The 17,182-nt window shown below is 38.9% G+C and overlaps 1 protein-coding gene across 1 annotated transcript; it reads right to left on the reverse strand.

Annotated features, from left to right (window-relative positions):
• Positions 1–8,097: 8,097 nt before the first annotated feature.
• On the reverse strand, positions 8,098–14,084 carry LOC118810518 (thioredoxin-like). Its single transcript, XM_036574335.1, has 5 exons — positions 13,736–14,084; positions 12,005–12,109; positions 10,376–10,441; positions 8,699–8,764; positions 8,098–8,480 (listed from the first exon to the last, which is right to left on the reverse strand). Exons 1-5 carry the CDS (start codon positions 13,757–13,759, stop codon positions 8,418–8,420), a joined length of 324 nt encoding a protein of 107 aa, XP_036430228.1. The 5' UTR covers positions 13,760–14,084; the 3' UTR covers positions 8,098–8,417.
• Between the last annotated feature and the right edge of the window lie 3,098 nt (positions 14,085–17,182).

Genomic DNA, 17,182 nt, shown 5'->3' on the forward strand with positions numbered 1-17,182 from the left:
ATCACACTGCTCAGCCTCCCTGGGAAAGTCTACGCCAAGGTGCTGGAAAGGAGACTTCGACCGATAGTTGAACCTGATTGAGGAGGAACAATGCGGATTCCGTCCTGGCCGTGGAACAATGGACCAGCTTTTCACCCTCTCACGGATTGTTGAGGGGGCATGGGAGTTTGCCAACCCAGTCTACATGTGTTTTGTGGATTTGGAGAAGGCTTACGACCGTGTTTCCCGAGATATCTTGTGGGAGGTCCTCCGGGAGTATGGGGTGCCGGGGTTACTACTCCGGGCCATTCAATCTCTGTACGCCCGGAGTGAGAGCTGTGTTCGTATACTCGGCATTAAGTCGGACTCTTTCAGTGTTAGCGTTGGACTCCACCAGGGTTGTGCCCTGTCTCCACTCCTGTTTGTGATATTCATGGACAGGGTGTAAAGGCGTAGCCGGGGTCAGGAGGGCATTATGCGTGGAGGCCGGAGGGTGGCGTCTCTGCTATTTGCAGATGATGTTGTTCTTTTGGCTGGATCACATGGATGCCTCCAGCACACACTGGAGCGGTTTGCAGCTGAGTGTGAAGCGGTTGGTATGCGGATCAGCAGCTCCAAGTCTGAGTCCATGGTCTTAGCCCGGAAAAGGATGGTATGCCCACTCCAGGTAAGGGGAAAGGACTTGCCCCAAGGAGTTTAAGTATTTCGGGGTCTTGTTCACGAGTGATGGGAAGAAGGATCGTGAGATCGACCGCAGGCTGGGACAAGCGGCAGCAGTAATGCGGTCGCTGTACTGGACTGTAGTGGTGAAGAGGGAGCTGAGCCGTAAGGCGAAGCTCTCTGTTTACCGATCGGTCTACATCCCGACCCTCACCTATGGTCATGAGCTGTGGGTAATGACCGAAAGAATGAGAACGCGAATACAAGCGGCAGAAATGAGCTTTCTTTGCAGGGTGAGGCTACACTCTATTTGATAGGGTGAGGAGCTCGGCCATCTGGGAGGAGCTCGGAGTAGAGCCGCTACTCCTCCGCATTGAGAGGAGCCAGCTGAGGTGGTTCGGGCATCTGATCCGGATGCCCCCTGGACACCTCCCGGTGGGGATGTACCAGGCACGGCCTACCGGAATAAGACCCCGGGGTCGTCCTAGGACCCGCTGGAAGGATTATATCTCCAAGTTGGCCTGGGAGCGGCTAACTTGCGGGGGACAGGGTCACCTGGGATTCTCTGCTCTCCCAATTGCTACCGCGACCCTATCTGGACTAAGCGGTTAACGATGATGATGATGATGATGATAAGTTGTGATGATGTAGAGCCACTATAATCAAGTTTAGTAAAATGCACAGAGGGTATACAAGTATTCATAAACCAACACATGTAAGCATTATACAGCAACTGTTAATAGCAAGCAAGCAGTTGGTATAGTAAGGCATAGAGACAAAACATGGCATATGTGATAGAAGAGAGTCTCCAAATCATCTTCATAGATGCTGGTCATGATCCCATGCTGAAGTAACGACAAAAAAACTTCCTGAGATCTACTCAAACTATGAAGGCTGATCATTCACATTAGGTGTGCTTAGCCCCACTCTTATATCAACCACTCTGCAGGGTTCCGTTGCAACACACCTGGCTTTATTATTCTAGTATTCAGATGTGTTATATTAGGGCTAGAACTAAACTCTGCAGGGTGGTAGTTCACAAGGAGCAAGGCTGGTTAGTCATGATCAACATCCGGTCTATCTAAATCCAGAACAATCAGAATCAGAGTAATGAACATGTTATTTATCCTTCTGTATTATACCAAATGGTCATAGCCAACACAGACAATGACATGATCAACATCAACCAGCGGGCTGAAGATTCTTCATAAGAAAACTTTCAGTTGTATGCTATTACATTGCAATGTTTAATGCAGATACCTTGTAATTCACTTTTATAAGTAGCCTTTCATTGTCCAATGACCTGATAGCCTAATGCTAATTTCTGCTAGCATCTATGGGAATTTGTAGTGTTTTCAGTGTTGAATTGTGTAATCACATTTGATGCTAATTCTACCGTAAACATGGGCATATGAAGCTTGTAACGGGCTTACAACATGTTCTTATGTAAACCAGTTGAATAGAGCCTGCAACAGTAACCTGTTGTACAGTAACCATGTTAAACTGGCAGTTCTTAATTTCTTTGCATTTTGTAGACAAGGAGTTTAGCGATAATGACAGGTATGGTGGTACTGCATATTCAATCTAACAGAACATCATTACACTTATTAGATTAAATTTGACACTGGAGATCATCTTTAAGGCCTAACAAGTCAATTTACAACTTTAAACTTTTTGGACACAATGGCTTCCAAACATGCAGTACCACTATACAGCACATAAGAGAGTCTAATACTTAAGAAATTATGACATCTTGATTGTCAGATTTGTGCACAACAGAATCTCTCTTGAGGTGTTTTGTCAACGTACTGTCTGGGTAATTGTAATGCCATGCTTTGTCTCTGACCCCTTGATTGAAATGACTCTGTTTTATGTTATGCACAGTAAGTTAGGTGCAAGAAATTGTGAAAGAAGTGTGTTCTCTGTAGAGGACATGTACTTTACTTTATTTATTTATTTATTTATTTTACTTTTTTTAAGATTCCAGAGTGACTCCACTACCAACTATAAACCAGTTTGTCAATTTAAAAAATGTACCTTTCTCCAAAACAGAGTGAGCTGCATGTATAATTACCAGGTGATTCAACCATCAACACTCTGTGAATTAGCCAATGAAGGAGTGAGACTCTGTTTTCTTGACTTTTATGTAAATTCATATTAATAATATGAAATCATCCTAATCATTCAAACTAGTCACTGAAATGGGCACCATTATTTAGTACACGCCAATTCTGCCTTATAATTTACTTTTTAAACTGGTGACATTCTAGGGAGCATGAGGTGCCCTTTTAATGGGTTCCTCACAAAGTTTCTCTATGATTGCCACCATTTTCTTGCCACTGTTTCCTTTGGCTTTGCTTATCAGGGGCTAAAACCTAGATTTCTGCTGTTGAGTGTTTAAGGATTAATTACATGCTGCTGTATGTGTTACTGATGGTATGTTTCATTTTAGGCAATTGTTCCCAGAGATGGTTGCTGTGATTGAGATAAGATCCAGTGGTGTCCACGTTCGGACCATTCCAGAAGATCTAACTGTGTGGTCCGAGACCCTTGGAAGTGAATGAAAGTAGATTCACACAAATATTGCGCTAAGGCCTGTGCACAGACGTTTTTGAGGGGCAGAAGCTCAAGGTAAAATTAAAGGGCAATATGAACATGAATTAAATTTACAGCATATTGCAAATACTTTCAGAGGAAACCAAACCTAGGCAGCCAAATGTTCTACCTTTACTGCCCAAACATGGATTTGAACTCCAACCTCCAGAATACAAGGTTTGGAGGTAACATTTCCCACAACATTTCCCACAATGCTATCTAACTACTTCAAGCATGTGCTTTGCAACTCTATTTAAGAGCTTACTATTAAGCTCAGTTTTGTTTTCTCTTTTAAACAAAGATCATAGATCCTGCTACATCGTAAAAATGCACAACTACAACTGCACCTCCCTGATTGTAGCTTGTTGGTTTGATATTAGAGTTTTCACAAACATAGATGAAATTATAGTATGTTATTATTATCTTAAGTGATAACACCTAACAATGTTAATCCAAATGGGACTGAAAGGGGACTGAATTTTATACTCATTAACTGAACTGGTGTTCCATTACTCAGTTCAGTTATCACCATTATAGAAGCATTGAGGGTTTATTTACTATTTGTTATTTACAATATTTCTTATGGGTCAGCTGAATTTAAAATTGAGCTTAGGGAGTTTACACAATACCAAGATTAAGCAAAATTGGTAATTTGAGTTTCTGAGGATATTTCTATAATAAGAAATTATGTAGGTAAGTGTATGTAGAAGACTTGTCCACACTGATGTTGGTCTCTCAACTAAAAAGCAAAACTAACTGAGGATCAGGCCTCCATACTGTTCAGAAACGTCAGAACATCAGAGAAACAGAAACAGTTTTCCAGGTGATTAGCATGGTTGTTGTAGATGGCGCAGTTTGAATATAAATACCTTTAAAAAAGTCTGCATGTCCTGTGTTCTGGGTACAGGATGTGAGGGCTGCTGGGCAACCATGACTCCAGGAACAGAGTCTTCCGTGAGAAAACAGTTCTCTAAGTACAGTTTTAGTACAGTGCTCAAAAATCACTGCCATCAGCAAATGATGTAGAGGCTTGAAGTTCTCTGGCCTGTACTGAACCATCAGCAAAGTGACCAAAAAGTGACCAGTAAACGTGTTTTAGCAGAGAACTGGAATTGCCTTGATTTCAGAAGAAACATTACATGATCAGGTGTTTACAATCGTTCAGACATGCTGTATATACCTTTGCAAGATCACTCAGTTCATCAGACAGCAACCTGTTTATCATCCTAGAAACATGGTTGAACAGGGGGGGAACAGCTGTTACTTACTACGGCCCTGTCTCTGACATTCTCTACCTAAAAACCTCAGAGCAAATGATACTCCTACAAGTTTTAAAAAGCATCTTAAAAAACACACTTCTTTAATATGATATTCAGATACAGCCTTTTAGATTCTCTTGTAAGTATTTGTCTCAGAAGGATAATCCAATTCATAAATTATATGAGGTTTTAGAAACTCACTTGCAAGGTAAGTGCTAGTACTGTTATCTCAAGTACTGATTAATACCTAGATGCTTTGACCACACTAAAGTATAATTTAGTTACAGCTGCTGTTGAAGCAGTGAAAGGTGGTCTTCAGTGAACTTCATCACTTAGGGTGCTGCAAAAGTCTTAAGAATAATGGTGCATTTTTAAAACTGTCTTTTGAAAGTTCATGTGAAACATCCTGTGAAATTGTGTTAGAATAGTTATAGAAAAGTTAATCGAAACATTTTTCTCTACTTCTTATTTGGTATTAACCTAAATACTACTTGTATTAGTCCAAATTGAAAGGTTAAATGTAACCACTTAACCACTTTTTGTACCAATGTAAACCACTATGGAGTAGTTGAGGATTTCTAATCGTGATCAATGATCTACCACTTATTCTGCATTTGCTGAGCTAAACATGGACTGCAGGGAAATGCTAGTGCTATTGCTTGTCCTAATTGTACAATGTAAATAAAATGATTCTAGTAAACCTTTGCAGAGAATTTTATCTGTTCATCTCAATATGATCTGAGGCATGCTATATTTTTCCTTTTTTTTGTTTACAGTGTACTGCACCTGTGATGTTTGGTTTTTATTAGTTTACCCGCCAGATGATAAATGCAAATAGTCTTGTCACACCAAATCCCTGGTGAAGGAAGAGCAGAAGTACTAAACCCTTGGACAATTAATAGAAGTCTATAAAAGCCCTGACATTCATTAGAGTGGGACTTATGTGCTTATTGCACATAAGCTGTCAGTCAGCTACCCATTAAAACAACCCCTTCTGTCCAGTTCTCTTTGCCTGAATATCATTAAACTGCAAAGACTGGCCTCCCTGATTGAACTCATCTGTTCCACTCTGGAGTAATTCTGGACAGTGAACTCCTACATCCAAGTCAAAATTATCTGCAGGTTTGAGCTCTCTGGAGGCCACTAAACTACCAAGAGCAGGTCAATAAAGTGTCTTTGAACTCGTGTTATCGGGCAGTATTGTAATTATGTAATAGACGCTTTCATCATCTGACATTCTATACTTTTGTCTCGTATCTGTTTTGCAAATATTTCTTTTGCTGTCCAAGTACTTGTTTTGAAGTACTATTAGTGAGTTAATAAAAAAAAAAAACAGTGCTCTTTCTCCTGAATATGTAATAACAACTAATGATGAACAACTAATTAATGTAATCACTGTATATTTTGGTTGAATCATCACCTTTTTAAACATATATAACGATGAACATATCATAATTACAATATATCATAATACAGCACGATTTAATAGTTTCTGCTGACCAAATCACTACCGTGACAACAATTTCCATTAGCATCTATGCGTTGTCCAATCTTATTTAGCATTAAGCTGGCGATGTCCCATAATGGGCTCAATCTCAAATGGCACTCTGCTCTCTATGTAGTGCACTATATAATATATAAAATATTGGCTCCCGTACCCAAACATTGTATATATATATGAAAAAATATCCATTTGGGATTCAACAATTTTTTTTTCCCATACTATAAAAATAGTGCACTGTTTGGGTGTAGAAGGCAGAATTTCATAAACAGGAAAGAGGGAGTCGTTTGAGATTTAGCCTTGGTTTGATGCTTCTTAAGGCAAATCGACTAAAATACAAGATATCTGAAGAGTGTAAAGACATTCAAATGACATATTCTTCAGTCTTTTATACTGCAGTTTTACAGTGATTTACAGTAAATACTTTAATTCCAAACTGTGATATTAATAGGAATAGCCTGTTAGCGAATGGTAGCTGATCAGTCTAGTTCTATTTATGAAAATAAGTTGTCAGGCAGTTTAAATAAAACCAGGTTCTTACTTCATAGTTGTCCAGCACCTCAAAGATTCAATTACGAGCAGCGTTACAGACAAAGATTATTCCATTAGCAGCACAAGGGCGTGACTGGCACAGTAGTACAGAATATGATTGTTGTGAGGTGGTCGTAGGCAGATGCATATCGAGTATTTTTCAACAGCTTTGAACGCAGCTCAGCCAATCAGATTGTAGGACCAGAACTATCAGTTTTATAAAAAAGGACACAGAGCCTCTGGAGCATTACTGGTTACTGTTAAAAGATTTTAAAAGATTAACAGTCAAACTATATATTTTATTTCATTATTGGATAAAATTTCAATATGTTACCAACCAGTTTAAGTGCATAACTGATCACATCTTGAGCAATTATTATTTGAGTAGTTATTACATTAGTATATCTTAATTGCTACAATGTGTGTCTGATTATGTCCTGCTTTGTCATCACTGCTACAGAGCAGTGGTCAGGTTTGGTCCCTGGACATCAACTCCATAGATGACCTGTGAAGGCTGTAGGGATGCCATGTATGATTTACTGATGTCAAAGTACACTGAAAATGAAAAAAAGAACACTCCTGGTTCTGCAGCTGCCTGGGAAACTGCACAAAGTCACCAAAGCTGAATTTGGGGAAAATCAATCTACTGCTATATACATACGTATACATGGCCATGTTCATCTGAAAAAAGAGGTCATGTTTTCGGAACACAACAGTACTACTTGTAAGGGATCAGCAACCTACTAGAGTCAGATGGCTTTCAGTTTTACACATGGCATTTCTGCCATTCAACAACTCAAAAAAAAAACAAACACATTTGCAGTCAAACCATTCAATTTGGGTCATTCACTTCTAGTTCTTTTCTCAAGAATTTAACTGAAGAAACACCAGTGAACAGGTCATGCAGATACAGTACTTTCACTATATGTCTAAGAGTGTCTACACAGCACTTCTAATTAGTAAATTCAGCTACTTAAGAAGCACCCACTGCTGACATGATCTCCACAGAAAAGCACTGTCAATAGAATAGGACACTTGGGAGCAACGCAAGGCAAATTCATCCCAAAATAGAAAGAGCGTTACTGTAGCAAAGGAAACAAGCTCCCTACTAATAACCTTGAGTTCACAAGAAACGCTGGTGTCTGCAAACGTCTGGGCATGTAGTGTAGCTCTCAGTGAAAGGAGTTCACTCCTGTTCAATTATCAGTTCTGATTATCTGTACTTGTTTGTCTTTAAAAGGAGCTGTGTTTTAATAAATACTGTACATCACTGATCTACAGATTACCGTAGATCAACCTTATACAGGGTTTGTTACAGAGATTCCTTGAGATCCCCCTGCTGTCAGCACTATTATTTCTGTAGTTAGTGAATTCACTTTGGGAATAAACCCTCACACGCTTTTCACAACCCCAGTCCTGCATTTCTCTACTGCCTCCACCAAACTGTAGTGCTTATTATATACAGTATTATATCTGTGTACAAGTAGTCTCACTAAATCGACAGCCATGTCTGAGAGATTAAAACACTTTTAATCCATTTTTTTCTTTAAAAAAATCACATGAGGTAGAGGGTGTTTGTACTCTATAGAACTGTCTGTTTATTAAACCTGATTCCAGTGACACAGGTTAGTTTACTGGGAATAAAAAGTGGAGCTACATGGTTTAAAGAGGAAGGAAAATGGATAATTAATAATTATGGATAATTATTTATGACAATTCAGGAACTCTGGGAAGGCAAGCATGTTTTAACAGACTATTACTACCTTACTGTCAAGTGTATCAAAGTTCACTAAGTAACAAAATCTGCACTTGTTAGTAGTAAATTTGAGGGACGTAGAGAGCTGGTATATTTGGGCCAATGTTATATTCATGCTTTGTGTCTGCTCGTCTCTTCATTTGTGAGTGTTCACCAACTCTTCCAGTTTAGCCTGGTTGGACCCAGAAAACTCATCGACCTATAGCAATAAAAAAAAGAAAAAAATAAGAAATTAATATTAATATAATAAAGCAGCAAATTACACAAATTATTGACCTGAATGAGCTAAGAACATGAGAAGGGCCTAAATGTCATCTAAAAGACAAAGCAAAATAAAACAAATTAGAGTTTATATTTTATAGCCTTGCTTAAATTTCTTGATAATTTCAAACACTTCCACCACTTCAATCTGCCTACCTTCTTCCCATTTTTGTAGAAGTGGAATGTTGGCATACATTTGATCTCACAAGACTGAGCCACATCCTGCAAAACAAAAAGAAAGAAAGAAAAAGTCAATGCATTAGTTGCCTCAGCAGTAGCAAACCCAGCACCCAATATTTCACACATTTCTTTCTTTCAGAGCCCCCAGTCAAGTTATGCTCAGCAGTATAGTTAAACTGAAAGGCTCTAGGCTTATACAAAGCATGGAGAACACCATTAGCCTGGGAAAAAGACTGTACAGGTCGATGTAACCATGAAGTCACAAATCAACCATTGAGAGAGACAACAGTTATTTTACTGCCCTCTAGAGGCTGACATAATTAAAGCAACTGCTGAAGCACAGAAAAGTAAAGTAAAAGTGGGAGAAATGCTGAAATAAGATTTTAGATTTGATTCGTTACTGACTGACTTTAGGCATTCATACACCGATTACTTCAGCAAACGGAGGTAGCTCAAAACAAACGAAAAAGGACACATACACACACGTTATATATATTATATATATATATATATATATATATATATATATATATATATATATATATATATATATATATATATATATATACACACACACACACACACACACACACACACACACACACACATATATATATATAAACTCTTTAAAAGGAATGTGCAGGGAACCAGTATATCTGATTTCTCAACACACGCATATGGCTGATATAAATGTGAGGTGAGATTTAGGCTTTTTTTCACATCTACCTCAAACCTTTCTCTCATCTAGTTTCCATAGTCCAAACCAGAGTCTGGGTTTTTGTGACACCATGTCTTTTTCATTTGTTTTAGTTGGTTACACATTGCAATGGCTAAAGTGAATTAAATTACACATGTGGTAAAAAAAAAATAAAGTACACTAAATGGTCAAAAATTTGGTGACGATACAAACACTTAATTTCACATTACAGCAAGACTTTAAATTTTAACATTTTCGCCAATCAGTGTATAAAATCCAGATCGATCCCTCACATTTATTCTTAATACAATCAAAATCAAAGTAATACAAATTAAACTTTACTTGACCTCTGTGTCTGTGCAATTGAATTGAGTTTTACCAGTGAGGTTGCTGATGTGGGCAAAAATGTTTTGTGATCCATGTGCCAAAATAAAACCGCATTGCTTTGCTATTATTTTATTGCTCTTCTGCCATTATTAGCATGTGGAAAGAACAATGAGTGTCTTAAGATACAGATATAAAAAAATATATGCGTGGACAGTAAAACATTGACATGATGCTAGAAGAGGAAAAACGCTCTGATGAATTCCTTCATTTGGTGTGGACATCGTAAAAAGGCTTGCTGCTGGTGGGAAAACAGAACCAGAGTTCACTTGGAAGCAGACCAACACGCGATTTTTGGTGGACCGGGATTCATTTGTTTACTGTGCATCCGAGTATGGGTGGAGTGTTCACACCTGTCAAAACGGAATGAACTAAGCAAAAGTTTGACTGGTCCACACCAAACAATGTAGGTGTGAAAGCACCCCAGGACAGTAAAAACATAACATATAATGGAGCTTCCTGATGAAACAGTTACCCCATGAATTCATCTACCAAAAGGGACCTTTCAGGGTCTTCATGGCTTACCCAACAACCTCTTAACCAAACAGTAAAACTAAATGACCAACACTCACCTGTGCATCATCCACATCTACCTTGAGGAAGACCACGTTGGCATTGCCGTCTTTTTCAGACAGACCCTAAAAGGAAGTAAAAGGCAATGAGACAAACACTGCATCTCAAACACGATCCAAAACATCACAATCTTGCAAGTCATGCGTACAAAGGGGAAGACTGATGCAAACTGCAGTCTATTGCAAAACTGACGCAAACTGTAAAAGAAGAAAAAAAAACTCAAATCAAGACTTGAGTTATAGATGTAGATTTGCAGATATGTAGATTTATAACATCAATATATAATACCCCAAACAAGTAAATAATGTTCAATAAAATACACACATCGACACTTATTCCAAGTACTGAATCTCAAGTATCTGTGATACCAAGAAGATGCCAACTTGTCTGCTGGCATCCTGTCTTGTAATCACTGATGTGCTTGGTATCCTTTTACAACATTGTTGTTAATCACTGATGTGTTCATAAACCAGACCAATTAGGTCTAACGGGCCAGACTGGGGTCTTTTCACAGACAGAAGATACATGATAGTGAGTCAGAGTTTATCAAAACTCCTTCATATGTAATGATTATTGATCAAAGACCTTAAGTGAAGATAATTTTCAAGTTTTGTACAGACTGACCTCTTGACATTGGCATGCTAAGCTGCAGACTTTGAACAAATAAGTCAAAACGCTGGAAAAGCAATACAATTTTCCACAGGTTATTTCAAGACAAATTTTGAAATAATCAGATTAAAATCCTAAAGCTAGTTAAAAAGTGCTGTTTTTAAACAACCGACGTCAGAAGGAATAAAAAAAACGTTTTATGAAAACACTTGCAAGGTTATTCAGCTCACTAACTTGCATCATTTAAATCCAGTTTCATGTTCCCAAGTGAAACATGATACACTTGATTTTAATGTCAGAATATTGAGTAACGCCCTCAGTGACCAATTCTGTGGAAACTTCATATGGTAATTACTTGTCCGATACATAGACATACCAAATTTAACGATGAGTGGCCAAGGTTAAGCCTGTCAAATGCCTGCTGAAAGCTGAGTTTTCCATTTATTAGGTCATTCTTAGGATCCTTATAAACAAGCATGCATTTTGAGTTTTTTTGATGAATTGTGGTTTAGTATGAGCCAATAAATCAGCAGCAGCCAAAATTACATCTGTAAGCCTCACAGTGTAAGAGGTATGGCCCAAAGTGTAAAACACTATGCTGTAGCACCCCCTTTAGGCCAACTGGTCACTTCTCACGTCATAGCAGGAGGGAGCACAACCTACTGACCAGGTTTCACGTCTGTAGGACTTACTATTTAGTCTGCCAATTCATTTCAGCAGAGAAAAATAATAGAATTATTTTAATTATTTTAAATACACTCATATTTTGAGACAAGCTGAGCACTTAAGTGCCAGTATCTGGCCAAACAAAAAATATAGCAACTGATGCATCTTTACTTTTCGCATCCTATTCAAGTTCAACTAAACCCAGGATTCATGTCGCCAATTAAATTCTTTAATTCTTTAATTCTTGTTTCAATTTAGCAATCGCAGGAACTCCTACCACACCCAGGTATATACTGAACCTATAAGGCAACACTGAAATTGCAGTAAATAAACTAAAAGCAGAATCCACTCACTTTGTAGAAGGGAGCGATGCTCTGACAGGGCCCACACCACGTGGCTGTGAAGTCAACCACGACCAGCTTGTCTCCAGCTTCAACCAGAGCTTTGTCAAAGGCTTCCTGTGTGAAAGTGATGGTGAGGCATTTAAAAGGTAATTTAAAAAATAAAATCAGTCACTTGGTCTAAAGGAAACATCTGCATGTACAGCTGAACATAAATGTTCTCACTCAACATGTACAAATTCAAATATGTACAGTGAATGTTCCACAAAGAATAACCTTCATTTGGATTAGCAGTTAAAAGTACTTGTAAAGAAGAGGGCAACAAGTGCTCTCATGAGCCATCTGACCCACTGCAATCACCTGAGACTGGACATCAGGCAGCTCAAGTTAAATTAAGCTTTAGTAACATACAAACCGACCAGAGAAGGTACATCTGCAAATACAGCCAAACAGCAGCTGAAAGAACTCGCATTGTTCAGAATAAAATCTCTGAAAATTGAGAATCTCTTATTTTAATTATCACGTTTTGAGAAAAAGGAGGTAAAGCTGACTCTGCTTGTTTTTACTGGGTGTGAAAGAATGGCAGTTTCACCATCAAACAGCAGCTCACTGACATACAAAATAAACTCAAAGGCGAAACCATTTTAGCTTAGCTGGCTGCACTAAACTTAGCCAGCAAACATCAAACCGCTCTGTGACACCAAACTAACGGGCCTGGGGGGGGTTTTACATCCACAGACGGCAACACGACACACGTTTACTCTGTAATAACGGAACACGAGCTACATACTTCACTTCACTGCACTACAAGTAAATGGATGTTTTAACCGCACAACGTTAAACACCGCTTCTCGATGTAATCCAAAGACCACACCGTATAACCACAAATGTGGTCTGCGTGAAGCCTCAAAAGCATCAGCATCAATAACTCCTCTTTCGAACGGTCGACTTTTATCGATTGAGCGTTAAAAAATCGGATTAATTTATCAAAACAACCAAAAACTCTTAAGCAAATTCCCACGTGTGTGTCGGGGCGGGCGGGTGGCGCGCTCAGTGAGCCTCTGTTAGTCCGTTAGCTTTAGCGAGCTAGCTAACATTACTATACCCGGTATGGGACAAACCGCTATATTAAAAAGCCTTTCATACTGACGGCATTTGTGTGATTTCGGACCTAAAGGAGTCTCTGTTTTTGCACACAAAACTTTGTGAAAGCGCAGCTTTAGCAGCTCTTCTAAAACGGCTTTACTGGGTTGAGGTTTTGAAGGCCCACCGCTCCGCCCGGCCCCAGTTATTTAATTCAACCGACCACACAACGCCGGACGGCGAAGCTGAAACAAGTGGCGGAATAAATACAAAGCTAAAAGATTTTCATGATGCAGTTTTGGGAACTCTGTGTCTGTGTCTCCGGTTAAACATCATTTCATCGCGGATTCACTGATTCATAAAGGGAACATAGCGGTGAAACTTGGCGCTGTTAGCTAGCCGTCCGGCTAAACTAACATCCACTCATTCGCGGAGCTACTCAGCGGATTTCTTACTAACCAGCAGAGTTTTAACCCTGTAAGAAACACCTCAGCCTGACAGAAACCACAGGAGAGATCCTCCGATAACATTAACTCGGTGAAAACGAGTCCGTTACGGCTTGTAACGTTAAGTACTGGAGAGAAACGCTTCAGAGTTGAAGTCCATATTACCGCAGTCTGAACAGTAAAAGCATCGGCCTTGTAGATTTGTGTGCCTTACCTGATCCTCAATCACGATGATCATGATGGTCACTTTTTATAGACTAAAAAGGCAAATGAAACCCTCCTCCCGTGGCTGTTCGCTCTCTCTCTCCGTGCTCTCCTCTGGTGTGGTCCCACTCCAGTCTGCAACACTTTCACATCACGCTGTGAAGCCCTGCCCCCGAGAGCGGAGCGGTCACTGAACCGCTTCACCACTGCAGCCCTGCAGCTTCCCGTGCAGTAACTTACTGACAGAAACTGCGACCGTTCTGAAACCTAATTTACTAAAGCTCACTGCGCACTTCTCAGCTGTATCAGACCTACTGTAATAAACAGCTGGACTTCTTTAATGCGTAAACTTGACCATAACGGGGAGGAGCCACGTATCCTGACTCTGCCGCTGCCAGACGTTAAGACATCTACAGTATATGAACTTTCCTACTATAAACTCATAAAATGATAGCAAATAGATGTCGCAAATTCTGTCGCAACTTAAAGGAATGGTTCACCAAAATGTGCACAAGTCTCCCTTTGACCTAAATGTAGATATGTTTGGTAACTAAAATGAGCTTCTTTAGTTTGAAACTGAAACCATGTCAGTAATGTAGTAATGGAAGTCTGCGTAACTCAACATCTTTTATGGGTGACACAAATTTCTATTCCATTAGCCTCGTGACTCCAGTGCTGAAGCAACTAAGTAAACTTTGGACACCAAGCATGTCTCAGCTGATTGACTACAATAAGACAGCTGGGAAATGGGGAAGACTGTGTAATTTCTTTTTGGTGAACTAGTCCTTTAACAGTTGTCATGTATGGCCAAGCTGGTGGATCTGCATTTTTGCATTATTAATTGCAAAATTTGTATGCAGTTCTCAGAGGAATTTACATTTGCTTTACACTTTTACACTTTACACTTGGCTTGGCCTTTTGTCAAGAAAGAACTTAGGAGCGGCATTCAAAGGGGAACTCCACTGATATTTCGAAATTTATGCATAATTCAGTCATTAAGATGTAAATAATAATTCAAAGTGGTTTGAAGTGAAATGCTCTGTTTCAGCACAACTTACAGAGTCAGAATTGTTCACAATGGTGCTGATGGGAACCAGATGACTGAGGCATTTAATACCCCTAAAAGCTACATCTCAGACAGCTGACATGGTTATGAATGCATTGTCTGATACTTTTTATAGATTTGGGATGTAGTTTTGCCCTAAGAAATATTATTAAAACTTCATTAATGGCAGAGAGGTGCATGTAGGGTGTTGTGAGCCAAAATAGTCCCTTAAGAAAACAGTTTTTTTTTTTTTCAGATTTATCACATATGAACCCCTGGGGTCCCCAGGACTGACTTCGGGAACTCCTGAATTAGACACAGACAAATTTGGGACATTTTGCTATAACTGGGATTCTCAATCATTTAAGACCCCATTCTTTTACCTTCCTGGCAAAAGACCCCCCTCCCACACACACGCACACACACACTCACAAAATTATAATACTGAATGTGATCATCAAAAATGTGAACAGCAGAAAGATGCATTTTGCTGTGGTCTCACACTCGCTTCGGACCCCCCAGTCTCCAGTTTGAGATGCACTGATCTAAGGACTGTTTTGAAATGAATCCAGGATGATGAAACAGGTTGTTGTCTGATGAGAGGTTCAATTCCTGCTTTTCATCTCTCATTTGAACCACCACCGGCTTGCATAGAATGAGCCAGGTTGCCAAGGACACCACACCTAAATGAGATTCTAGCATGAGGTGTGAAGCAGAAACCATGTAGAATGATCAAGAGTAGTACACTTACACTCATTTGGATCCCATTAATACTGTGTGTGCAAGAGGCCATGGAGCACATCTTCCCACTCACACATGCAAACACGCACAAAAGATGGTGCAGGGCCTCTTAGTGCTTTTGTTATCAATCACAAATGATTCATTTCATATGCAAGTAAGAAAAGAAAAATAAAACCAGGACAATTTACTTTAACATTTAGAAATTTGAGATTAGAGGATACCGTAAGACTTAAGCCTAAAGCAAGGCTTTGGGCTGAGGCACAGTTTCTGATTACATTATATAATAGCACATAATGTACCAGAGATTCATTTGTGTACAGGTGCTGCAGATGGAGAGTGGGGTTAACTGACACAGTTTCACTCTCTGCAGTATATCCTAGGCATACCATACATTAAGAAATCCTAACTAGCAGCAAATGAAAGCAAAATCTTTAGTTTAGACACTGTCAATGTCAGAAAATATAACTTAGATTAAAATTAAATTCATGTTGGGAACTTGTGCTAACCAGCCCCAATATGGGGTTGGCACAACGTTAAAAGGCTATAGTTTCAAAAATTAGGCAAATATAAAAAACAATCAGAGCTTTCACTTCAAACCAAACCACAAATACCAACATGTAATCACAACCAAATACAGTTTTTGAAATAATTAAACATTAGTAAAGGTTCATTTATCATTGGCTTGTATTGAAGAACAATAAGAAAAACAATAGTAAGAAAAAAAAACAGGTCACTTTTGTTTGTATAACCTTTTTCCCACTAGCCTCTGTTAGAACATCACAATTTCATTATACACAATCTTTTTTAATTTTAAGGATTTCAAGTTAGCTGCCCTACACCTGGACAGGTTGACACATGTCACTCAACATCAGTGTGCCATTCAAACCCAACCAACAATAATTTACTTATGTACAGCTAGTTAGTTAGTTAGCTAGTTAACATTACTTATTGTTGCCTTTCAAATTTTTCATCATAATATTGCTGATTGCTATTCAACATAGTATTAGTATATTTTCAATATCTCTCGTTAAAAAAACATTTTTAATTTAACTAAATAAATGTTTTCCCCACTTTAACAGACTGTAACGTTCAGAGTTTTCAGCAAACTGGATGAATGCTGGTCCAGCAGTATTCCCCCTTCTGACCCAGAAGTTAACACTGTGCCAAACAACCCCCATTCTCCACTGGCTGTAGTAGGAATAAGTCAGAATAGTCATGAAGGTAAAGTCCAATAGTAAATTAGCATTTTTGATAAGTCTAATCTGTTCAGTCCAGTTAAGGAAATATGCAAAGACTACTGCAGCTGTGAGAGCTTTTTTGAAAAGATAAATAAAAATGAGCTGAAATGCAAACTTTGCAAATGAGTTCAGCTAGCAATGCTACAACTATGCAGAGCTGGGCAGAACAGCCAAAACATATACTTAAGTAAAGTTTTAATACTTGGGTAAAATAATGACTGCAGTAATAGTAAAGGTATCTTCCCAAAAACAACTTGAAGTACAAAAGTATTTGTTTGTATAGAAAAAAAAATATACAAACTATCATCTAAACCAGTGGTCACCATCCCTCTTTCTGGAGATCTGCGTTCCTGCAGGTTTCACCAAACCCAAGGCTAGCACATCTCACCTAGATAATCAAGGACCTCTCAAGGCAGTAATTAGATACATCAGG

This window comes from Colossoma macropomum, unplaced genomic scaffold (assembly GCF_904425465.1).
Source record: "Colossoma macropomum unplaced genomic scaffold, Colossoma_macropomum, whole genome shotgun sequence".
NCBI classification, from domain to species: Eukaryota; Metazoa; Chordata; class Actinopteri; order Characiformes; family Serrasalmidae; genus Colossoma; species Colossoma macropomum.

Excerpts from the sequence above, each read along its gene's own strand:
- LOC118810518 (XM_036574335.1), bottom strand. The coding sequence starts at position 13,759 with ATGATCATCGTGATTGAGGATCAG. Across the intron at positions 8,765-10,375 it reads TAGATGTGGATGATGCACAG|GATGTGGCTCAGTCTTGTGA; the intron begins GTGAGTGTTGGT and ends TTTGTTTTGCAG. Across the intron at positions 8,481-8,698 it reads TCTACAAAAATGGGAAGAAG|GTCGATGAGTTTTCTGGGTC; the intron begins GTAGGCAGATTG and ends TTATTGCTATAG.